We start from the raw sequence: 25991 nt of genomic DNA, 5'->3' as shown, positions 1-25991 counted from the left end.
CCCAGACAGGCCATTTGCAGCACCTGCCATGCCCGCATCAGCAGGGGTAGCAAAACAACCAGCCTGACCACCACCAGCATGATCAGGCACATGGCAGTGCAGCGCCCCAGGGTCCTGGTCATTGCAGTAATGTCATTCTTCCACCAGGGGGAGTGATGTTACGTCTGAAGACAATAAAGGAGATCACTTTACCAGGTATCACAAACCATTCAACACACTTCACACTCCAGTCCATCAGGGGGAGCTATGCTCCTATTTAGTAGGGCACTCTTCACAATTAGGTAAAACTGGTGGTCTGGATAGGAAGTTAGGCAGAAGCTGACTGGGTTTCACCCAGGCAGCCCCAGTCAGGCAGAGGCTGGCTGGGCTTCACCCAGTTAGCTGCTATCTGAGCTCCACTCAGGTAGTGGGTCCCTGACAGGGTGGGATCCTGTCAGAGGCCTAGACAGAAGGACACGGAGCTGCGCCTGCTTACCGATGTGGCAGCATCCTAAGAAAGAGACATTGAAGGGAATTGCATTGCAGAGAGTGAGAAACGAAGTCATAGCAAAAGAAGAGGAAACCAGAAGGATTCTGCACTGTAAAATGCTGCCTCCTTCTGAGGCGCAGAAGCCAGTAGTCGGAACACCGAGGGAGTCATCGTCTACAAGCCTGGCTCCAGAGACCGGCAGGACAGCTAATTCCATATTAGTTGCCCAACCTTTTACCCAGGAGGCACGGTGGCAATCGTGGGGGCCGGGGCATGCTAGAGTCCCTGTAAAAAGCCTCAGGCCATCAATCAATCGGGTTGTTCCTATCCATCTGGGGGACAGAGAGAAAGACATAACATTTAGAACACCAACAACAGTTGTGAGGACCTTATGAGAAGCTCAGCAGTAAGGTATTACAACATCCAGGTGCTAGAGGAAGGCTATTGATTTCCACCTGGATAAGGGGACTCTGGATTTGCCTTCAGACCGTCCGGACTCTGCCTGCCCTGTGATCTGGTGCTCTGGATTGTGGATGCTGAAGCCTTCAGTAAAGGTAAAGAGACTGCAACCTTGTGTCCTCGTTCTTCACTGCGCCTCACACCATCCACCATCCACACACTGGGAAGCCCTGGGGACATACTTCACCTGTGGGAAGGTATACCAACTGGCTGCCATAACATCAGCCCAGCGGACCCCTAAGCAGGGTCAGTCACCCTGACCGAATACCACAGGTGACATCACGAACATTATGCCTTTAAAGACCTTTCCCCTTTTACAACGGACCTCCCGAGGGCCACGGACCGGGTCAGCCACCGTGACATTCCCCTTGAGAACCGAAGGACCCGGTACCGAGTACCCCATTGACCTACGGGGGCGCTCCAATCTTTAGGCGTCACAAACAGGATCTACTTAAGACTGAAAATCGGGTCATGTGCGCCTAAGAACTGTGCCAGAATTGTCTTTGAACTGTGATTTGCTTAAGATCTGTGTAATGCCATTTGCCGCCAAAAATTCCCGCCAAAACTGCCGCCATTACAGCACCATGAGGAGTGCACGAGAATAAGAAGGGCGTGGCATTGTGAGCATAAACGAACTGAGAAGCGCGAAAAATAATGGCCACCCAGTTCAAATATCTCTGTACCTTGAGGACGTGTCCGTCAGCAGCCGAGATCCGCCTCCTGATCCTCAATGGCGGGCAGAGACAAAGAACAAGAAACCACCCACGGAGGAGAGAGCGGGAAAAGGATGAGGAGAGAGCCAGCCACGTGGAGGACAACATGGCCAGCCGCCCGGAACCAGAGCGTGGGGTCGGAGCAGAGGACTCCCCCAGCTACCTGGAGAGGCACTGAGACCAGGCATCCACAGTTGGCGCTGACTTCCTGCAGGCTGGAATGGAGAACTGATCGACCAGCTCCTGCAGCTGCGGGTGAGCACCAAGGCTCCATGCTGGACAACGCCTGCAGAGGACCCACCGGCACCGCCACCAACACCGCTCCAGGAGCCGCTGCCAACACCAAAATACAAACGGCGATTTGGAATCCAGATTAAAATACTGTACACCGAATGCATTCAGACAATCACATAGCTGCATTTCTTGTAAAACATTTACAGATGTGACAGACAATGCTCATAGTGACACAATCGTGAGAAATGTTTGTTTATTCACTTCACAAACAGTTCTAAACCTCTATATGTTTGCTGTTTGTGATTGTAAAGCATTAAGGTTTACTGAAACTCTGCCTGTGGTGGTTTGATGTAAATCCTTGTGGCTTTTATATTCTAGGGGTTTATGGCCCCTTGTCTGATGACTCCATGATATCTCAGTTTTATACAACCTTGAAAGCTGGCCACTTGAAGGGCTGGGTGAAACTAGAGTTACATAGTGTAACAGGAAAGAAATATATCTTGGTACCGTGTTAGCCAGTAGATAGAAAAATATTTAGAACTGAGAGTCCTCAGTGGTTGATACCTTTTAATGGCTAACTGAAAAGATGGTAACAAATTGCAAGCTTTCGAGACTACATACGTCTCTTCATCAGGCAAAGACTAAAACAAATTCTGAAGAATCACATATTTATGCACAACATCGTATAGAAAAAAAAAAAAAACCACCATGGATAAGCCAGGTGACATGAAGCAGAATTACCATGGGTGATAAACAGTTACGTCCATAAATATTGGGCCAATTCTTAGATAAGGATTGTTTTATTGTCCTGTGATTAGGGTCTCTGTTGTGGTGACCCTTCATGGTCTGAGGGGCAAGTTCCTTAGTTGATGTAAAAAGACATAAATCCATGTGACACATTCATTCCTGCATTTATGACGACCTTTGACACTCTAAATGCAGGAATGATAAAGGCTCAGATGGAGCTGAAACGTCGCCCGGCTATGTGGGTCGATTAAACCTTCCACATTTTTAACTTAAACTATGGAGTGCTGCCTCTTTTTTGAGTGTCTATATATATACATATACGTAATCACTATATGTATTTAATCCTTATATGTACTTATTAACCTTTGTATGTTAACATATATAAAAGTGTACGCACTTACACTATTCAATCATACTATTCCTTGAATTTTGTAGTTTGCAATAAAATTGAGTTGTATTAGCCTTATTTAAAGCCGTATCTGAACCTAAGTGTTAAAATCATGGCAAATAAAATTGCCAAATTCTCCTTTAAATAATTCTGCAAAGAGAGAACCATCATACCATTAAAAAATACGAGTGGATTTTCATGGGCCCATGCAGTATGTGGGTACCAAGGCGTAATGGGGTGCATATGACTGACTATGCAGCAGGGCTGGCCTTGCTGCCAATGTGTAAAAATAAAGGAGTATGGAGCAGAAAATGCATATTGTGAAGTGGATTTTCATGGGCCCATCCAGTATGTGGGTTCAAAGGTTTATTGGGGTGCATGTGAATTGGTAGCAGGGCAGGCCTTGCATTCAATGCAACATTTTTTTCAGGAGTTCCCCCTGGGCATCTTATGAAAGGGGTATTGTGGTGTGTCATAATTATTGGCAGCCCAACCACTCACAGCATAGGCTACAACAGTTTAGGAGACCCACTGTTTAATAATGGCCCTTTAAGAAGATTAATGCCGCCTGATGCACCAGTAAAAATAGGCTCTGTGACTTTAAGAGTCCCTCCTTCATAAATGAAACAAGATGGGTCAGCTTTTTTAGACATTAAAAGGACCCCCTGGGGGATCGCGGTAAAAAATACTCGGGTCTCCCATAGACTTACATTGGGCTCGTTGTTATGGCCAAGTACCCGAGTATTCCAATCTGCTCGAACCGAGCAACGAGCTCCCGAGCGTTTTAGTGCTTGCTCATCACTAAAGTTTACCTATTCTAAAGATTTTAAAATCAAGCTGTTTTTGCGTTTTTTTTCTTTTGGTACTAATATTTCGGTTATGCAGAAATATCTCCACTAAATAACGAAGTACATATAAATACCTAACAATTTAATTCCACTGGCAGTAAATACATAATATTTATAACAGATCAAGATAGTTTAACTCCTAAAATAAGTGACTATATAACTACCTGGTCTGGAGCAGAGACATATCCGGCAAGAAGAGGGTCACAGTTCACATAGAATGTGAACATTATAATTCCACAGATCACCGCGCTTGGCACAATGACGCAAAGAGCCACTTGATTCACCAAGATTGCGCTGCAAGAAAATACACTCTCAAGCTGTAATCCAAGCAAAACCAACAGAAGCTGGAAAGAAGCATTTAAACTAGTCGGAGCCTAAAACTGTGTTCTATTCTATGAATATGGCACTGGTATGACACCGTAATATTTTTTGTTCTTTCCAATATCTCTTGTTTTTTGTATTTGATTGGATCAAGAATGTAGTCCACCTCTAGGCCCAGATACTGTTTATTGTATCATGCCTTTCTGCATAATTTTGCGTACTTTTACAGAATACACACATAGCAGAATTCCTTCTAACCATACATTAAATATTGAAGCGATATGTGAGAATCAGCAGATTACTGTGGCTCTGGGTTAGCAACCTGAGTTCAGTTGTTTTCCAGAAGCTTTCTCTGTCAGAATGGGAGTCTACCAGAAAGGCTAAAAAACAATTGTTAATCTGAAGTCCCTGTCACTCCAGCTCTATTCCCCACACAGTGTCGCCTCTTCCTACTTGACTGACAGCTCCCTTCCCTGAAGTCAAAAAGCATAGGGATTGCCAGTCAAGCAGGAGGAGGTGGTGCTCGGCAGAGAATAGAGCTGGAGTGACAGAGTCTTCAGACTCAGTCTTGTCATTATGGAGTTCCTTTAAAACCCGGAATCCAGTTTAATTTCGGCAACAGGGCACAAAACAATATGGGAAAAATGGTTCCGTAAGCAGGAGTCAGAAAGACTTGTGCTGACACATGCACAGTTAGGCTTTAGGCTCTGCTTACAGTCGGCTAGAGCCAGCGATGTCCTTGTGCAAGCAAGTGATTTCATTCGGCTATGTGGATGACACAGGATGCGTCCGAATTTGCATACCTCGTTGGAGCACTTCAAAAGGTTTTTCGATGATATTCAGGAGAATCAGAACATAGTATACAACTTTCTGGAAAGCAGCTCAGGCGCTGAGGAAGGTGGTGGTATTGGTTTGTACATAAAAAAACCTGGTGACAGGTTTCCTTTAATACACATATGTTTTGTGTCCTATTTGCAGATCAAACTTCTCCATTCAAGTGAACGGTTCCATGAAACACCAATCAGCACTCAGTTGCCATCTATATTGCAGCCATGTTCTGCCCATTTCTCACTGAGTAATCCTTGGAGAAACTTAGGAAACCGCCATCAGTTTTTTTTTACTAATTCAACAACAACAAATGACACATGTGTGGTAAAATCTGACAGATCGAGAGCGTATGAAAATCCGACACACTGGTGAAATCAGTCCTCTCTTGTCAATGAGAAAAACTGACTTGTGAATTCGCTTAGCAGCAGGGAATTAATTCATACAAATAAACATTTTTTACAATGAATGAGAATAGATCACTCACAGCTTAGCTTGATTTTCCGATTTACAGGATATGTAGCGCTGTACCTGGGCCTGATGGACCCCATACATGGATAGCCACAGGAAGGTGCTGCCACAAACAAATGTCCAGAAGGTGTATCGCCTGCGTGGGTCTAGGTCAAAGCTGTTACAAATAATAATTAGCACTCTCATATACATATCTATGTGAAGTCATCATTAGTACTTATTAATTATGGTACTATTAATCTTGCATCTGTTCCATTGTTTTAGTTTTGAAATACCAATGAATACATTTATTAGAGAATTGCATAGTGTTCTTTACACAGATAATACATCATTTGTGAGAATTCTTTGCACATTTTTTAAGTTCAGAACTACGACTTTTCATACCAGTGGCGGTATCAATGGTGGGACCCCAGCAATCATACAATTATCAAATGATAAATGTTCATGGGAAAACCACTTTAGGGTTAGCTAATCACAGTTTTACCAGGTATCTTCCCCTTATTGTTTGTGTTCAGTGTAGGAGCAGGTACTGTAAGTGTTGCACCTTTATTTTTTTCTGCTAAGTTTCCTATTTCCTTTTATGCATTGAAGTGGTTTTCAAGATTGGTGATGGTTGGGTGATTTGAACTACATCAAATAAATGTTATAAATGCCTCAGATGGGACAATGCTCTTGACTAAAAATAGTTGTCAAATCTTTAAAGGGAACCTGTCACCCCCAAAATCGAAGATGAGCTAAGCCCACCAGCATCAGGGGCTTATCTACAGCATTCTCTAATGCTGTAGATAAGCCCCCGATGTATCCTGAAAGATGAGAAAAAGAGGTTAGATTATACTCACCCAGGGGCGTTCCTGCTGCGGTCCGGTCCGATGGGCTTCGCGGTCCGGTCCGGGGCCTCCTATCCTCATAGGATGACGTTCTCTTCTTGTCTTCATGTTGCGGCTCGAGCGCAGGCGTACTTTGTCTGCCCTCTTGAGGGCAGAGCAAAGTACTTCAGTGCGCAGGTGCCGGGCCTCTCCTTTCCCAGCGCCTGCGCACTGCAGTACTTTGCTGTGCCCTCAACAGGTCAGACAAAGTACACCTGCGCTGGAGCCGCAGCGTGAAGACAAGAAGAGGATGTCATCGTAAGAAGATGGGAGGCGCCGGACCGGACCGCGCCCCCCAGGTAAGTATAATATAACCTCTTTTTCTCATCTTTCAGGATACATCGGGGGTTTATCTACAGCATTCCAGAATGCTGTAGATAAGCCCCTGATGCCGTTGGGCTTAGCTCATCTTCGATTTTGGGGGGGTGACAGGTTCCCTTTAAGAGCATCCAGCATATTATCTGTTTATATAGTGTCCATATTCTATGAACTATAGACAAACCTAACTGGCACTATTGTACAAAAAAAATCAATCAAAGAACAATTATACTTACTCGCCAATGTTAATTCTGGAGTAATTTCTTGCAATATCCACTACAGTAGAGGGTCCACCAACCAGTATAGCACCACGAATAGCAATTGCAAAGAAGCCAGAGATCATTACCAGTACTTGGAAAACATCCGTCCAGATGACCGCTTTCATACCACCCTATGACAGACAAGCAAAGGGTGATGGCCTGTAAAACTAAAATATTCTTGCACTCTTTATAGTGTGTTACGGCTTTCACAACACTTCGGTAACGAGGCAGTGACCCAAGATAGTAAAACTCAAATGCCATTGTTTTAACAACTTGCAAAAATAAATTCAAACTTTATCCTCCAGTTCACAGTCAGATCATCCATAGCAGTCTGTAACAATGTATTGCAGTGGGCAACAGCACTACTGTGTAACCCATGTTTGCAGCAATGACTTTGCTCTCTCTGGCTCTGAACTGTGTTCAGTCTCACACAGACCTGACACACATACAGCTCCTGTTCTGCTGCTTGCAAAACCAAATGCTGACACACCCAAACCTTATATGAAAGTTTAAATGAGAATTGTGGACATGGGCCACTTATAAGACGCGGACTGGAGGGAGAGATCCATCCCACTACCTTCCTACAGAGCTCTCCAAAAAAAAAAGCCCATATCAGGTTTCCCTAAATCTGACTTGGTCAAATAGCTTGACCAAGTGCACACTCTCTTTTACTTTGCATTGTAACCATAGCTGGGGCTGTAATTACCATGCTCTTTAGCAGGTTCAGTATGTTTCTATGCACATCCAGGGAGACACTCGTATATATGATCCCCCTCACTACCTGTTTATAATATAATTTAATCTTCTATATTTGTATTATTTATTCTGTGCAACCCTTTTGTGTGTTCATTTGTGTAATGCTTTCAATTTTATATTATGTTCTCTTTATTATTCAAAAATATAGATGAGATTAATTTTTATGTACCGTATTTTCTGGCGTATAAGACGACCCCCAACTCTTCCATATAAAATATGGAATTTGGAATATGCCCGCCGTATAAGACGGGGGTCATCTTATACGCCCAGTCATCTTATACGGCGTGTGGTTCCCAGGGTCTGGAGGAGAGGAAACTCTCCTTCAGGCCCTGGGATCCATATTCATGTAAAAAATAAAGAATAAAAATAAAAAACATGGATATACTCACCCTCGGACGGGCCCTGGCTGTCACCGCTGCTAGCGTCTCCCTCCGTTCCTTAGAATGCGGTGAGTGAAGGACCTTCGGTGACGTCATGGTCACATGAGCGGTCAGGTGACCGGGTACGGCGTGTGCAGGGAGCGATCCTGAATTTCGGCGTGTGGTTCCCAGGGTCTGGAGGAGAGGAGACTCTCCTTCAGGCCCTGGGATCCATATTCATGTAAAAAATAAAGGATAAAAATAAAAAACATGGATATACTCACCCTCGGACGGCCCCTGGCTCACAGCGCTGCTAGCGTCTCCCTCCGTTCCTTAGAATGCAGTGAGTGAAGGACCTTCGATGACGTCGCGGTCACATGTCTTCTTTAACTTTAGGTCTTTAAGAGATCATTCAGTCTTCAACTTGCTTAACTATTCACAATAACAGTAATTTTGACCAGGGGTGCCCAAACTTTTACATGCCACTGTAATTTACCCAGTGGTATTGCTGAGGAGAAATTGCACACTTCCTCTCAGATTCACATATAATACATATTAACCCCTTTCTGACATGCGCCATACTAGTACTGCTCTAGTTCCCGCAACCGCAGTACTAGTATGGCAGCACGATAGTGTGGTCTCACGGTGAGCACCGCGGCGATCATGTGCGGGTGTCAGCTGTATGTGACAGCTGACACCCCGCAGCAATGCCCACGATCGGTGCTAAAGTGCCAAGAGTGTGCAAAGCAGTCATCAAAGCAAAAGGTTGCTACTTTGAAGAACCTAGAATATAAGACATATTTTCAGTTGTTTCACACTTTTTTGTTAAGTATATAATTCCACATGGGTTAATTCATAGTTTTGATGCCTTCAGTGTGAATGTACAATTTTCATAGTCATGAAAATACAGAAAAATCTTTAAATGAGAAGGTGTGTCCAAACTTTTGGTCCCTACTGTATATCAGGTGCTCTGCAAACGCAACGTGACGCCCGCAGACCATTCCATCAAAGTCTGCATGCCTAAACGGCGATCCTTCCCTTACGTGCTCTACCATGGGCTCAAATGGTGGTTCCCCCCACATATGGGGTATCAGCGTACTCAGGACAAATTGGACAACAACCTTTGGGGTCCAATCTCTCCTCTTACCCTTGGAAAATAAAAATTGCAGGCTAAAAGATCATTTTGTGGAAAAAAATGATTTTTTAATTTTCACGGCTCTACAAACTTTAGTAAAACAATTGGTTGTTCAAAGTGCTTACCACACATCTAGACAAGTTCCTTAAGGGGTCTACTTTCCAAAATGGTGTCACTTGTGGGGGGTTTCCACTATTTCAGCACATCAGGGGCTCTCCAAACGTGACATGGTGTCATCTCAATTCCAGCCAATTTTGCATTGAAAAGTCAAACGGCACTCCTTCCCTTCCGAGCTCTGCCATGGACCCAAACAGTGGTTTACCCACACATATGGGTATCAGCTGTTGTGAATTCGGCTTGTGGGTTCCCTCCGGTGGTTATAGGTGGTAATGCAGTTGTCCTTGGGTTGCAGTCCTGGTCAGGTGTATCTACTGATTGCAGTTCTGACTGGGGTATTTAGGTTTGCAGGATTCATTAGTCCTTGCCAGTTGTCCATGGTTTTGGGAGGATTTGGATCTCTGTCTTGTTTTTCCTGCCTTGCTGCTAAATCAGCTAAAGATAAGTGGCTGGTTTTTGTTTCTTGGGCACACATGCTGTGTGCTTTATAATTCTGTGCTATTCATTTGTTTTTTCTTGTCCAGCTTAGATTGTGTCTGTATTTACTCAGTCTTGTTGGATTCTCAGGAGTTGCAGATATATGTTCCACGTCTTTAGTTAGATTGTGGAAATTTTTGTATTATCTGCTGTGGATATTTTTGGAAGGGTTTTAATACTGACCGCTTAGTATTCTGTCCTATCCTTTCCTATTTAGCTAGAGTGTCCTCTTTTGCTAAATCCTGTTTTCTGCCTGTGTGTGTCTTTCCTCTGCTACTCACCGTCAATATTCGTGGGGGGCTGCCTATCCTTTGGGGTTCTGCTCTGAGGCAAGGTAGAATTCCTATTTCCATCTATAGGGGTATTTAGTCCTCCGGCTTTGTCGAGGTGTCTAGGGGTTGTTAGGCACACCCCACAGCTACTTCTAGTTGCGGTGTTAGTTTAGGATTTGCGGTCAGTATAGTTTCCACCTACTCCAGAGAAAGTTTCATGCGGCTCCAAGGTCACCGGATCATAACAATCAGCGTACTCCGGACAAATTGGACAACAACTTTTGCTGTCCAATTTCTCCTGTTACCCTTATAAAAATAAAAATTTGGGGGCTAAAAAAATCATTTTTGTGGAAAAAAATATATTTTTATTTTCACGCTCTGTGTTATAAACTTTAGTGAAACACTTTGGGTTTTAAAGTTCTCACAACACATCTAGATAAGTTCCTTGGGGGATCTAGTTTCCAATATGGGGTCACTTTTGGGGGGCTTCTACTGTTTAGTTTACATCAGGGGCTCTGCAAACGCAATGTGATGCCCGCAGACCATTCCATCAAAGTCTGCATTCCAAAACGGCTCTCCTTCCCTTCCGAGCTCTGCCATGCGCCCAAATGGTGGTTCCCCCCCACAATTGGGTTATCAGCGTACTCAGGACAAATTGCACAACAACATTTGCAGCCCAATTTCTTCTGTTATCCTTGTGAAAATAAAAATTTGGGGGCTAAAAATCATTTTCGTGGAAAAAAAATATTTTTTATTTTCACGGCTCTGCATTATAAGCTTTAGTAAAACAATTGGAGGTTCAAAGTGCTCAGCACACATCTAGATTAGTTCATTAGGGGGTCTACTTTCCAAAATGGTGTCACTTGTGGGGGGTTTCCACTGTTTAGGCACATCAGGGGCTCTTCAAACACTACATGATGTCCAATCTCAATTCCAGCCAATTTTGCATTGAAAAGTCAAACGGCGCTCCTTCCCTTCCGAGCACTGCCATGCGCCCAAACAGTGGTTTACCCCCACATATGGGGTATCAGCGTACTCAGAACAAATTGTACAACAACTTTTGGTGGCCAATTTCTCCTGTTATCATTGGGAAAATAAAAAATTTAAGGAAAAGAGATAATTTTTGTAAAAAAAATATGATTTTTTATGGCTCTACATTATAAACCTCTGTGAAGCACTTGGGGGTTCAAAGTGCTCACCTTATATCTAGATTAGTTCCTTAGGGGGTCTAGTTTCCAAAATGGTGTCACTTGTGGGGTGTTTCCACTGTTTAGGCACATCAGAGGCTCTCCAAACGCAACATGGTGTCCGATCTCAATTCCAGCAAATTTTGCATTGAAAAGACAAATGGCGCTCCTGCCCTTCCGAGCTCTGCTATGCGCCGAAACAGTGGTTTACTCTCACATATGGGGTATCAGCATAATCAGGACAAATTGTACAACAGCTTTTGGGGTCCAAATTCTCCTGTTACCCTTGGTAAAATAAAACAATTTGGATCTGATGTAAAAAATTTTGTGAAAAAAAGTTAAATGTTCAATTTTTTTAAACATTCCAAAAATTCCTGTTAAGCACCTGAAGGGTTAATAAACTTCTTGAATGTGGTTTTGAGTACCTTGAGGGGTGCAGTTTTTAGAATGGTATCACTATTGGGTATTTTATGTCAAATAGGTCCCTCAAAGTCACTTGAAGTGTGAGGTGGTCCCTAAAAAAATGGTTTTGCAAATTTTGTGGTAAAAATGAGAAATCGCTGGTCAATTTTAACCCTTATAACTTCTTAACAAAAAAAATTATGCTTCCAATATTGTGGTACTGTAAAGCAGACATGTGGTAATGTTATTTATTAACTATTTTGTATGATATGACTCTGTAATTTAAGGGCATAAAAACAAAAAGTTTGAAAATTGCTAAATTTTCAAAATTTTCGCAAAATTTCCATTTTTTTCACAAATAAACGCAAGTCATATCAAATAAATTTTACCACTGTCATAAAGCACAATATGTCACAAGAAAAATATCTCAGAATCACCAGGATCCGTTGAAGCGTTTCAGAATTATCACCTCATAAAGTGACAGTGGTCAGAAATGAAAAAAAATGGCCTGGTCAGGAAGTTGAAAACAGGCTTCGGGGTGAAGGGGTTAAAGCTGATCCTTGGAATTACCAGAACATTTTATGAACTGCGTATTGCGAATTTAGCTTTACTAGTAGGGATTGTCCAAAACAGACAACTCATTTAAATGAAACCTATTATCCTAACTGAGGGCAGGAAGTCACGGATCAGAAGGAACAGAGCTGATTGACATACTGTAGTTTTATGTCGCATGTAACACGTGAAAGTTTTGTATTGCGCGTACAAGGTCAAATTTTCTTTTAAAGTAAATATCCCTATAAAAACAAGAAAATGTATTGTGTATAAAATATGTTTGGCTCCCTCCTTATTCGGCAAGCTATAGCGCTTACCGAATAAGCTGCAGAGGGTACCAGGATACCTGGATCATTCCTGCTGATCGGCTGTTCGATTCAGCAGCTGCATGTGTCGCTGCTGTGTGACAGTCAAGACACATGAATGAAGAGTTGTGACTGTCACATAGTTGCGACACATGCAGCTGTGGAGCAGATGCAGCTTCTTCGGTAAGCACTACAGCATGCCGAATAAGGAGGTAGCCGAAGATATTTGCTCATCTCTATTTATAATTACCAGTATGCTTGTTGAGTCCTGGTAAAGATGAAATTCGTATAATAGGCCTGGTTTGCATAAAATATATTATGGACACACTGGATGTATCAAATCTATAGACTTAAAGAAGTTGTTCACTGCTTGGATAACTCCTTGTCATTCCCTATGCTTGGCCCCGATAAAACAAAAAAGCTTATATTCCCCTCCCGTAAAAGCGCCATTCCAGATGTGTCAGCACTCCTGGGGCTCCCGTGCGGTTGTTGTGACACGTGTGCCTGGCGTCCAATCAGCGTCAGCATCACTCTCTCCGCCTTCGGAAAAATTGAAAATGAAGAGCAAGTCAAATCAGCTGCAGCCCGGACTTCCTCTTCATGTTCAATTTGACGTAAGGTAGTGACAGTGACGCCGACGCTAATTGTACGTGTGACACCCCAGGAATCCGGTTGTCACAGTGGTATTGCCTTCCTCACGGGGAGGGTGATGCCTTGCCTGGAGGTGAGAATGATCCCCTTAGCAGGTGACACTTACATGCAACACTTTCTGACACCAGGCCAGAAGGGGGAGCTCTAGACTTGGTTTCAGGGTAGTTTCCCTATATATATCCTGGCTGGAGGAGGAGTTAGGAAGATTGTAGGCAACAGTGATGGGAAAAGGAGCACAGGAGGAGAGGGAAACTGGAGTAGAGTTGCGACTGGGCTCCCTCCAGGTTCAAGCGCAAGAAACCGGCGGCCGGAAGTCTGAGGTTGTGGAGGGGGGAACTGTATGCCCCACAGCAGAAACCGGAGGGCAGCAGATTCCAAGTATCCCGGCCACAATAACACCTGAAGGCATAGCAGTAGATTAGAGCCCAGAGTCACCACAAGAAGTGACACCTAAAAAAAGGCTCGAGTTGCCTGCCATGCAGGAAGTGTCCACTGTTATGACCTGGTGGTAAGGACAATAATGGACCTGGTGGTTAAGAGCACACGGAATGACCTGATAGTTACTAATAATATAGGACGAGCTCTGAGACATGGGAACTCTGCTGACCGCAATCCCTAATCCTAGAAATAGCCGTGGATTGCTCCTAACGCTCCCTATGCAACTCGACACAGCCTAAGAAACTAGCTAGCCCTAGAGATAGAAAAATAAAGCCTACCTTGCCTCAGAGAAACTCCCCAAAGGAAAAGGCAGCCCCCCACATATAATGACTGTGAGTAAAGATGAAAATTACAAACACAGAGATGAAATAGATTTAGCAAAGTGAGGCCCGACTTACTGAACAGACAGAGGATAGGAAAGGTAACTTTGCGGTCAGCACAAAAAACTACAAAAAGACCACGCTGAGGGCGCCAAAAGACCCTCCGCACCGACTCACGGTGCGGAGGTGCTCCCTCTGCGTCCCAGAGCTTCCAGCAAGCAAGACAAAATCAAAAAAGCAAGCTGGACAGAAAAATAGCAAACCAGAGAAAAACAAGCAGGAACTTAGCTTCTGCTGGGAAGACAGGTCACAAGAACGATCCAGGAGAGAACTAGACCAATACTGGAACATTGACAGGTGGCATGGAGCAATGATCTAAGTGGAGTTAAATAGAGCAGCCAGCTAACGAATTAACCTTGTCACCTGTGGAAGGAAACTCAGAAGCCGCAGCTCCACTCACAGCCACCAGAGGAAGCCCATGGACAGAACCAGCCGAAGTACCATTCATGACCACAGGAGGGAGCTTGACAACAGAATTCACAACAGTACCCCCCCTTTGAGGAGGGGTCACCGAACCCTCACCAGAGCCCCCCGGCCGACCAGGACGAGCCAAATGAAAGGCACGCACCAGATCGGCAGCATGAACATCGGAGGCAAAGACCCAGGAATTATCTTCCTGACCATAACCCTTCCACTTGACCAGGTACTGGAGTTTCCGTCTCGAAATACGAGAATCCAAAATCTTCTCCACCACATACTCCAACTCCCCCTCAACCAACACCGGGGCAGGAGGATCAACGGATGGAACCACAGGCGCCACGTATCTCCGCAACAATGACCTATGGAATACATTATGGATGGCAAAAGAAGCTGGAAGGGTCAAACGAAACGACACAGGATTGAGAACCTCAGAAATCTTATACGGACCAATGAAACGAGGCTTAAACTTAGGAGAGGAAACCTTCATAGGAACATAACGAGACGACAACCAAACCAAATCCCCAACACGAAGTCGGGGACCCACACAGCGCCGGCGGTTAGCGAAATGTTGAGCCTTCTCCTGGGACAATGTCAAATTGTCCACCACATGAGTCCAAATCTGCTGCAACCTATCCACCACAGTATCTACACCAGGACAGTCCGAAGACTCAACCTGCCCTGAAGAGAAACGAGGATGGAAACCAGAATTGCAGAAAAACGGCGAAACCAAAGTAGCCGAGCTATCCCGATTATTAAGGGCGAACTCAGCCAAAGGCAAAAAGGACACCCAATCATCCTGATCAGCAGAAACAAAGCATCTCAGATATGTTTCCAAAGTCTGATTAGTTCGTTCGGTTTGGCCATTTGTCTGAGGATGGAAAGCCGAGGAAAAAGACAAATCAATGCCCATCCTAGCACAAAAGGCTCGCCAAAACCTCGAAACAAACTGGGAACCTCTGTCCGAAACGATGTTCTCCGGAATGCCATGTAAACGAACCACATGCTGGAAAAATAATGGCACCAAATCAGAGGAGGAAGGCAATTTAGACAAGGGTACCAAATGGACCATCTTAGAGAAGTGATCACAAACCACCCAAATGACCGACATCTTTTGAGAGACAGGGAGATCCAAAATAAAATCCATAGAGATATGCGTCCAGGGCCTCTTCGGGACCGGCAAGGGCAAAAGCAACCCACTGGCACGAGAACAGCAGGGCTTAACCCGAGCACAAGTCCTACAGGACTGCACAAAAGAACGCACATCCCATGACAAAGACGGCCACCAAAAGGATCTAGCCACCAAATCTCTGGTACCAAAGATTCCAGGATGACCAGCCAACACCGAACAATGAACCTCAGAGATAACTCTACTAGTCCATTTATCAGGGACAAAGTTTCTCCGCTGGGCAACGGTCAGGTCTATCAGCCTGAAATTTTTGCAGCACCCGCCGCAAATCAGGGGAGATGGCAGACAAAATTACCCCCTCTTTGAGAATACCCGCCGGCCAGGAACACCCGGAGAGTCGGGCACAAAACTCCTTGACAGGGCATCAGCCTTCACATTCTTAGAACCTGGAAGGTACGAAACCACAAAATCAAAACGGGAAAAAAATAGCGACCAACGAGCCTGTCTAGGATTCAACCGTTTGGCAGACTCGAGATAAGTCAAATTCTTGTGATTCGTCAAGACCACCACGCGATGCTTGGCTCCTTCAAGCCAATGACGCCACTCCTCGAATGCCCACTTCATGGCCAACAACTCTCGATTGCCAACATCATAATTGCACTCAGCAGGCGAAAACTTTCTAGAAAAGAAGGCACATGGTTTCATCACCGAGCCATCAGAACTTCTTTGCGACAAAACAGCCCCTGCTCCACTCTCAGAAGCATCAACCTCGACCTGAAATGGAAGCGAAACATCTGGCTGGCACAACACAGGGGCAGAAGAAAAACGACGCTTCAACTCCTGAAAAGCTTCCACAGCCGCAGAAGACCAATTGACCACATCAGCACCCTTCTTGGTCAAATCAGTCAACGGTTTAGCAACACTAGAAAAATTAATGATGAAGCGACGATAAAAATTAGCAAAGCCCAGGAACTTTTGCAGACTCTTCACAGATGTCGGCTAAGTCCAATTATAAATGGCCTGGACTTTAACAGGGTCCATCTCGATAGTAGAAGGGGAAAAAATGAAACCCAAAAATGAAACCTTCTGAACTCCAAAAGAGACACTTTGACCCCTTCACAAACAAAGAATTCGCACGAAGGACCTGGAACACCATTCTGACCTGCTTCACGTGAGACTCCCAATCATCCGAGAAGACCAAAATATCATCCAAATATACAATCAGGAATTTATCCAGGTACTCTCGGAAGATGTCATGCATAAAGGACTGAAATACTGATGGAGCATTGGAAAGCCCGAAAGGCATAACCAGGTACTCAAAATGGCCCTCGGGCATATTAAATGCTGTTTTCCATTCATCGCCCTGTTTAATACGCACAAGATTATACGCACCACGAAGATCTATCTTGGTGAACCAACTAGCCCCCTTAATCCGAGCAAATAAATCCGACAGCAGCGGCAAAGGGTACTGAAATTTGACTGTGATCTTATTAAGAAGGCGGTAATCAATACAAGGTCTCAAAGAACCATCCTTCTTGGCCACAAAAAAGAACCCTGCTCCCAATGGTGATGACGACGGGCGAATATGACCCTTCTCCAAGGATTCCTTTACATAACTCCGCATAGCGGCGTGCTCTGGCACAGATAAATTGAACAGTCGGCCCTTAGGAAACTTACTACCAGGAATCAAATTGATAGCACAATCGCAATCCCTATGAGGAGGTAGGGCACTGGATTTGGGCTCATCAAATACATCCCGGTAATCCGACAAAAACTCCGGGACTTCAGAAGGGGTGGATGACAAAATAGACAGAAATGGAACATCACCATGTACCCCCTGACAACCCCAGCTGGACACAGACATAGATTTCCAATCCAATACTGGATTATGGACCTGTAGCCATGGCAACCCCAAAACGACCACATCATGCAGATTATGCAACACCAAAAAGCGAATATCCTCCTGATGTGCAGGAGCCATGCACATGGTCAAATGGGTCCAGTACTAAGGCTTATTCTTGGCCAAAGGCGTAGCATCAATTCCTCTCAATGGAATAGGATACTGCAAGGGCTCCAAGAAAAACCCACAGCGCCTAGCAAACTCCAAGTCCATCAAATTCAGGGCAGCACCTGAATCCACAGATGCCATAACAGAATAGGATGACAAAGAGCAAATCAGAGTAACGGACAAAAGAAATTTCGACTGTACCGTACCAATGGTAGCAGACCTAGCGAAACGCTTAGTGCGCTTAGGACAATCGGAGATAGCATGAGTGGAATCACCACAGTAAAAACACAGCCCATTCCGACGTCTGTGTTCTTGCCGTTCAGCTCTGGTCAAAGTCCTATCACATTGCATAGACTCAGATCTATGCTCAGATAATACCGCCAAATGGTGCACAGCTTTACACTCACGCAAGCGTCGATCGATCTGAATGGCCAAAGACATAGACTCATTCAGACCAGCAGGCATGGGAAATCCCACCATGACACCCTTAAGGGCTTCAGAGAGACCCTTTCTGAAAATTGCTGCCAGGGCACATTCATTCCACTGAGTGAGTACAGACCACTTCCTAAATTTCTGACAATATATTTCTACCTCATCCTGACCCTGACACAGAGCCAGCAAGATTTTCTCTGCCTGATCCACTGAATTAGGTTCATCATTAAGCAATCCGAGCGCCAGAAAAAACGCATCAACATCACGCAATGCCGGATCTCCTGGCGCAAGGGAAAATGCCCAGTCTTGAGGGTCGCCACGTAACAAAGAAATAATGATTTTCACTTGTTGAACAGGGTCACCTGAGGAGCGAGGTTTCAAAGCAAGAAACAATTTACAATTATTTTTGAAATTCAGAAACTTAGATCTATCCCCAAAAAACAAATCAGGAATTGGAATCCTAGGCTCTAACATCGGATTCTGAACCACAAAATCTTGAATGTTTTGTACCCTTGCAGTGAGATTATTCATACAAGAGGACAGACCTTGAATGTCCATATCTACACCTGTATCCTGAACCAGAGGTAAAGGGTGTAGCATGGCTAAAGGGTGTGTAGTCGATGGGAGGTATGTGCCACATAAGTGCCTTGTTGCTGTAATGTAGCCCGGAATATTGCGTTGTTTTATATAACCATATGTTTGTGTTTCAGGACCTGTGGTGATGTCAGACCACTTGGCTAATCATGTGATAGATTACTGGGTGTGGTTAGTCCTATATAAGACTGGCTAATCCTTTACACAGCAGATATGTGTGGAGGTGAAACCCTCCTGAGTGTATTCGGCTTCAGGACTGAGCCGGATGAACTGGACACTTGTTTTCCTTTGCCTGAACCAAAGGCTATTTTGCTTTCTGTTGTTTTGCCACATGGTTTATGAAGCAATAAACCCAGTGAACTTTAAAGGAACACGTCTCCTGAGTGTCAGCCGTCGCAGCTGAGTGAGTGAAATCGCTACAAGGGGAAAAGAGAGACAATACACACTGCAAAGAAAAAAAAATGGTCTCAGAACTTCTCTTATCCCTCTATTGAGATGCATTAATACTTTGGGCCACCTGTACTGTTATGACCTGGTGGTAAGGACAATAATGGACCTGTTGGTTAAGAGCACACGGAATGACCTGATAGTTACTAATAATATAGGACGAGCTCTGAGACGTGGGAACTCTGCTGACCGTAATCCCTAATCCTATCACACACACTAGAAATAGCCGTGGATTGCTCCTAACGCTCCCTATGCAACTCGACACAGCCTAAGAAACTAGCTAGCCCTAGAGATAGAAAAATAAAGCCTACCTTGCCTCAGAGAAATTCCCCAAAGGAAAAGGCAGCCCCCCACATATAATGACTGTGAGTGAAGATGAAAACTACAAACACAGAGATGAAATAGATTTAGCAAAGTGAGGCCCGACTTACTGAACAGACAGAGGATAGGAAAGGTAACTTTGCGGTCAGCACAAAAAACTACAAAAAGACCACGCTGAGGGCGCAAAAAGACCCTCCGCACCGACTCACGGTGCGGAGGCGCTCCCTCTGCGTCCCAGAGCTTCCAGCAAGCAAGACAAAAATCAAAAAAGCAAGCTGGACAGAAAAATAGCAAACCAGAGAAAAACAAGCAGGAACTTAGCTTCTGCTGGGAAGACAGGTCACAAGAACGATCCAGGAGAAAACTAGACCAATACTGGAACATTGACAGGTGGCATGGAGCAATGATCTAAGTGGAGTTAAATAGAGCAGCCAGCTAACGAATTAACCTCGTCATCTGTGGAAGGAAACTCAGAAGCCGCAGCTCCACTCACAACCACCAGAGGAAGCCCATGGACAGAACCAGCCGAAGTACCATTCATGACCACAGGAGGGAGCTTGACAACAGAATTCACAACAGTCCACCTTAGAGTACAGATTGAGAGAGGACCTTGTGTGAAGCCTCTGGCAGCAAGGGACTGAGAATACAGCGCAGTAAGGAAGGCATCCAACCCCACCTGGCTAGGGGGATTCTGAATCACTTCCAGGCTGCCCGGATTCCAAAGACCACCTGTAATCTGTGTACCTGAACGTTATCAGTAAAAGGTAAAGATATTGCAACCTTATGTCCTCCAATTCTTTCCTGCACTTCACCATCTATCATCCTTACCAAGTGCATTGGGAGCCCTGGGGACTAAGCTCTACCTGTGGGGAGCTATATCACCTCTGCTGCCATCATCCCCAGTGGACCCCTTTAAGCAGCGTCAGTCATCCCTGGCTGAGTACCATAGGTGGAGTCACGAACATTACTCCATAAACTTTATTCCCCAACTTCATATTTTATTGGGCGCCCAGGGCCACAGACCAGGTCATTGCTGCCGTGACACATCCCTTTAAGAACCGGCCCGGTACCGAGTATCACATAATCCTGATGGGCTCTCCATATGCCTGGCGCACAGTTCATGCTAAATAGCCCCGGAATTTGCAGGAACAGGAGGCTTTTTACCAAGAAGAGTGGACAGCTTGACATTTGGATGTTTTGAGTTGTCATTATGATTTCAAAAAATAAAACACAGTAGTTTGACAATAATTTGCTTCACCCAACCAGTAACCAGTAGTGCAGAAAAAGTTTTGGTGTTATCATTCATATTCTCTGAAAAAAAGGCCAAGAAAACTAAAATTCTGCTGGAGTGTGTGAACTTTTGAGCACAACTGTATATATACAGTATTCTTGCTGTCTTGTATGTGATGTATACAGCAGTCGCAGTGTATCCTAAGTGATGTATAAACAGTCTTAGTGTATCCTACGTGATGCATATAGAGCAGTCTTAGTGTCTCCTATGTAATGAATACAGCAGGCTCAGTGTCTCCTTTGTGATGTATACTGCAGACTTCCTACTGCTTGAGTTCTATAAACGTAACACGAGCAATGGTGAATTTGCCACTGTGAGGATACACAACGTGTGATATACATCTGTGTTTGGAACAATTGCCTGCTGCAAGTTCTTCACAAAACTTATTGCAAAGAGTTGACTATGCCCCAGAGAGTTGCAAATCTAGAAATGCAGTTTTGATTAGCAACATCATTAATACCACCTAACATGACACACCTCACCAAAGAGAAACAGTTTCAGCCATCACATTATGGTTGAGTTAATTAAATGTTTGACCAAATATCACAGAATAATGTTTAAGTTGATAATTTTGTACGGCCCTTCAATGATGGTATAAATATCCAAATGGCCCCCGGCAGAGAAAACCATTCCCCATTCCTGCATTACATGATAAACATCTCTGGCGCAGACTGAACCCATTGACCTATAATGGGGTCTTTTGTATTTTCTTTAAGTTGTCTGTTATGCTGGAATAAGCAGCATAGCAACAAGAGCTATTAGTCTGGTAAAAATGATAACATTTCTGACTTAGAACTGCCAACCTATTACCATCAAAAGTGATGATGAAGCTATGTTTTTTATTCTTACCACTGATGTATAAAATGTGCATATTATTCCAGTAGAAAACAGAGATGCCCAGAGGTCCAGCCCCGTGACTAAAAAAAGAAATGAAGAAAGAAAGATTTTGAATTAAGGTTCTATAATTGGTGCTCATGTATAAACAATATAGTAAGTACGGTACCTTGATTGAGTATTAGTGCAGGCGCATAGATGACAATGCCCGTGTATAACATCTGCAGAGGAAAGAGAACAGTTTACTATCAGTACGTCTGCCTTGTACGTAATCTGTGTTCTTTCATTACAAGTATATACTTACAGTTGCCACAAGGAACTGAATAGTGCCATAGAGACGAACACTTTTTGCAAACCTCATTTCTAAATACTGTTTTGAAGATAGAGAAACATTGTCAGGAGTTTTTATTGTGCCAGAAATGTGTAGTAGTCAGTAGATGAAAAAGTGGAAATAAGGAAAGCAAATCCAGATACTGTGTATAATGTTTCATGCATGAAAGATGAAATCAGTAATAGGTTTGCAGAACTGAAATAGATAATATAACTTACATGGTATGTACTGGTGATACCCAGTCGGTAGAACATTGGCATAAAGATGTAGGCGGTCAGGGCACTGTTTAATGCCTGACCCAGACACATCAGAAGGAACTTGGCACCGTACCGATAAGCTTCAGCTGGAACCCCAAGCACTTGTACTGCAGACATAAAGCTAGCAGATAAGGACAATCCTACGGGTAATGCTGACATGCTTCTACCCCCTGTAAAGAAGTCATCTGATGTCTTCTGTCCCCCACGTGCCAAAGCATAGAACAGCCCAATGCCTGTGGATCCCAGAAGCATTGCAGCAAATACTCCATAGTCCCACAGCGAAAAAGTCAATTTATCCTTTACGTAAGGTGCGTAATCTGCCATTGGACCTAGGAGAAGTGGACAAAAAAGATAGAGATGCACAGAATTAGGGGCAATTTCATTCTTCCACTACCCTAGTTTACATATCCATGTGAGTTGTGACTGTGACCGATAGATAATAGTACACATAATGCGTACAGTATATTATTGAATCATACATATTAATGGTCACATAAGGCAGAGTTGCTGCTAGCCTAGCCGGACTGGCTAATGAAAAGGAAAAAATAAATGCACTGTCAAAACTCACCCGACTAAATCCACGGATGTCCAGATTTGGCTCCTTCGAGGACTTAACAGGAGAGTAGGCAGGGAAAAGGTGCTTTTAAATAGGAGGCAGGATGAAAAGGAGGAGTTCTCAACATCTTACAGGAGACCAAGGTGATGTAACTCTGTGTCCATGCAGCAGCAGCAGCCATGCACAACTGCACAGTAGTCTCATTTCTTCCCAATTGTGTCCTACACAGTCATCGTTAACTGGAATCTGCTTCTGTGACTCCTACAGTAGGTGAGGCTGTAGTGTTAATGATCTATTGTGAGGAGTGTTACTGTCTCAGCACATTTGTGTGCAAAGCCACTTCGCACTAACATTAGGACTTAATTATCTCCTATGGCAAAACACATGCACGTGACTAGGTGCTTCTGCACCCTATAGCAGTGTGGCAATATTACAAGCGTACGAGTTAGAATTACATTACACAGAGTATTCTTTTGCACATTTGGGGGGATATTCCATTTTTAGCTTCTTATCTGTAAGAGTGAACACCTGAATGGCACTTTAGAGAGCGTGTTTTCCAAATTATTGGTCTTTTTTAAAGAGGTCGATTGTAAAAATAAGTGAAGAATAGATTTACTGGAAACATAATGAAATTAATTCTGTATCAATGCTTTATTCATCTCAAAATCAGATCTATGTGAATAATATTTGTTTTACATTGATTTGTCCCAGCCCGATGATGAAATTAGAAGCGTATAGCCTAGAAATTAGAAGCGTATAGCCTAGGTAATAAATCCAGACTTCAACTGTGACTTTGATCATCCCTATTGTAATAGGCCAGTACATTTACAATACACATTAAATGTCCACTTGAGAATTTTAGTTTTATGTTAGAAATATCCAATAATGATAAACTATTAACAGGGGTTACAGCAATCCTCTGTAATCTGCAGTTAGTGCTCAGTAACCCATGCAGTGCCAATAGATGTGACGCACCAACAAGTGGGATCCTCCAGTACAAGGTACATTTACGTAGATGATGAGCGCCTGGTCTTCAGGGCTCATGGCAATCTGGGGAAACATGCAAGAAGCTGATAATCAAGAATGACTACTCTTTAGATGGCTTGTTCGCAGATTATTGGTGTTAGGGCTAACGGAACGCACCAAATTATAAGAGAGATGGTATAAGGTGCGTTCGCAGCCCGGGGTCCACCATGCAGAGATGGAACCTTCTGCTGAGTAATGACGGACTATATGGCGGTACAATGTGGATACACACACGGGTTAACTTCACTCTGTGTGAAGGAAGCAAACCCTGTTGCGTCACAGGGCCGCAGTACCGCACCAAGAGCGCAAGCAAGGAGTCTCAGGACTCTATCCCAAGACACAGGATTAGGGTACGTACAGACCACTTGCACTCGACACCGCAACTGGGGTGTCAAAGTAACAGAAAATATAACTTAAAGCACAAGAGTGCGTGCTGTTCCGCTTTGGCGGACGCCACTAACCACCCAGACTTGGGATAGGAAAGCGCTCTATAAGCGCACGGCGCTGCACTGGCGGTTACAGCAATAGACGCTGCATCATGTGTCTTTATGTTGACAGCTTAGTCGAGCGCTAGACAGCAAGCATCCACCTTTTGCAAACAGTCATACACAAGGGAGGGGATTTTAAAGAGCGACTTGCACTCATCAACACACACACAATTCCAAATGTACACTAGCACGGCCACGCGAACCTTTTATAACTGCAGCAAGAACAGAACCTTCCCAGAAGAACACCTTTAGGACCTTCCTAAAGGACCAATGGGATTTGCTGCAGTATCTAAGCATGTGACCCTTGATCTCCAACGAGAGATCTTGCCCTGGGCATGCTCAGAAAGAAAAAGCAGGACTTAGTCCCAAACACGTCTGCTCGCCACTGCCCAGTACTGGCTACAATGGCAGAAGTTGGAAAGGCAGCAGTAACCAGTCGTCCAGTATCAGCCTGAGCTAGACGCTGGGACCGACGTCTCCGCTGAGCAGAGTCCACTGCGGTTGGAGAAGAATGGGAGACCACAGTGGAGATGGTTCGAGATTCCCCCTGTGCAGAGGCGGGATCTCAACACCTAACAATTGGCTTGTGTAAAAATGGTGCCAATCACTCAACAAACGAGCAAGATGCTCGCTTGTCTGGTGACTGGGTCCTTCATACTGGCAATAAAGATATTATTGGCAGCACATTGTCCTGTGTGATGTGCTACAGAAAATGGTGATATTATATACATACAGAATAATGGTTTTAATGACTGTTCTGTGTGCAAAGAATTATGGTTGCCCTTAGACAGAATATTACACAATTGCCAATCAGCTTGTTTCCTGCTGTCATTTCCTGCTACTACACTGCTCAAAAAAGTAAAGGGAACACTAAAATCCCACATCCTAGATATCACTGAATGTAATATTCCAGTTGTAAATCTTTATTCATTGCATAGTGGAATTTGTTGAGAACAATGAAACCTAAAAATTATCAACATAAATCAGGTCTGGAGTTGGAATGATGTTCAAAGTCAAAGTGGAAAATGAAGTTGCAGGCTGATCCAACTTCAGTGGAAGTGCCTCAAGACAAGGAAATGATGGTCAAGTGTGTATTGCCTCCACGTGCCTGTATAACCTCCCTACAATGCCTGGGCATGCTCCTGATGAGGCGGCGGATGGTCTCCTGAGGAATCTCCTCCCAGACCTGGACTAAAGCATCCGTCATCTCCAGAACAGTCTGTGGTGCAACGTGACATTGGTGGATAATGTGAGACATGATGTCCAAGATGTGTTCAATTGGATTCAGGTCTGGGGAATGGGCGGGCCAGTCCACAGCTTCAATTCCTTCATATTGCAGGAACTGCTGACACTCCAGCCACATGAGGACTGGCATTGTCCTGCATTAGGAGGAACCCAGGGCTAACCGCACCAGCATACGGTCTCACAAGAGGTCTGAGGATGTCATCTCGGTACCTAATGGCAGTCAGGCTACCTCTGGCGATCACATTCCAAAGAAATGCCACCCCACACCATTACTGACCCACTGCCAAACCGGTCATGTTGAAGGATGTTGCAGGCAGCAGATTACTCTCCGTGGCGTCTCAAGACTGTCACATCTGTCACATGTTCTCAGTGTGAACCTGCTTTCATCTGTAAAGAGCATAGGGTGCCAGTGGCAAATTTGCCAATCCCGCTGTTTTGTGGCAAATGCCAAGCGTCCTGCACGCTGTTGGCCTGTGAGCACATCCCCCCATCTGTGGACGTTGGGCACTCAGACCATCCTCATGGAGTCGGTTTCTATCCATTTGTGCAGACACATGCACATTTGTGGCCTGCTGGAGGTCAATTTGCAGGGCTCTGGCAGTGCTCCTCCTGTTCCTCCTTGCACAAAGGCTGAGGTAGCAGTCCTGCTGGTGGGTTGTTGTCCT

General features: G+C 44.3%; 1 protein-coding gene across 1 annotated transcript in view; it reads right to left on the bottom strand.

Annotated features, from left to right (window-relative positions):
- Nucleotides 1-22710, bottom strand: part of SLC5A5 (solute carrier family 5 member 5) — an 86449-nt gene extending 63739 nt beyond the window's left edge. Inside the window, exons 1-8 of the mRNA XM_069767768.1 lie at nucleotides 22580-22710; nucleotides 21973-22340; nucleotides 21728-21793; nucleotides 21593-21644; nucleotides 21439-21506; nucleotides 6896-7050; nucleotides 5492-5632; nucleotides 4023-4152 (exon numbers count right to left, since the gene is read on the bottom strand). Of these exons, the coding sequence (XP_069623869.1) occupies nucleotides 4023-4152; nucleotides 5492-5632; nucleotides 6896-7050; nucleotides 21439-21506; nucleotides 21593-21644; nucleotides 21728-21793; nucleotides 21973-22335 (975 nt within the window). The 5' untranslated portion in view covers nucleotides 22336-22340; nucleotides 22580-22710. The remainder of the gene's footprint in view (nucleotides 1-4022; nucleotides 4153-5491; nucleotides 5633-6895; nucleotides 7051-21438; nucleotides 21507-21592; nucleotides 21645-21727; nucleotides 21794-21972; nucleotides 22341-22579) is intronic.
- Between the last annotated feature and the right edge of the window lie 3281 nt (nucleotides 22711-25991).

This window comes from Ranitomeya imitator, chromosome 1 (assembly GCF_032444005.1).
Source record: "Ranitomeya imitator isolate aRanImi1 chromosome 1, aRanImi1.pri, whole genome shotgun sequence".
In the NCBI taxonomy this organism is placed as follows: domain Eukaryota; kingdom Metazoa; phylum Chordata; class Amphibia; order Anura; family Dendrobatidae; genus Ranitomeya; species Ranitomeya imitator.
This window is presented reverse-complemented; position numbering and strand designations above follow the sequence as displayed.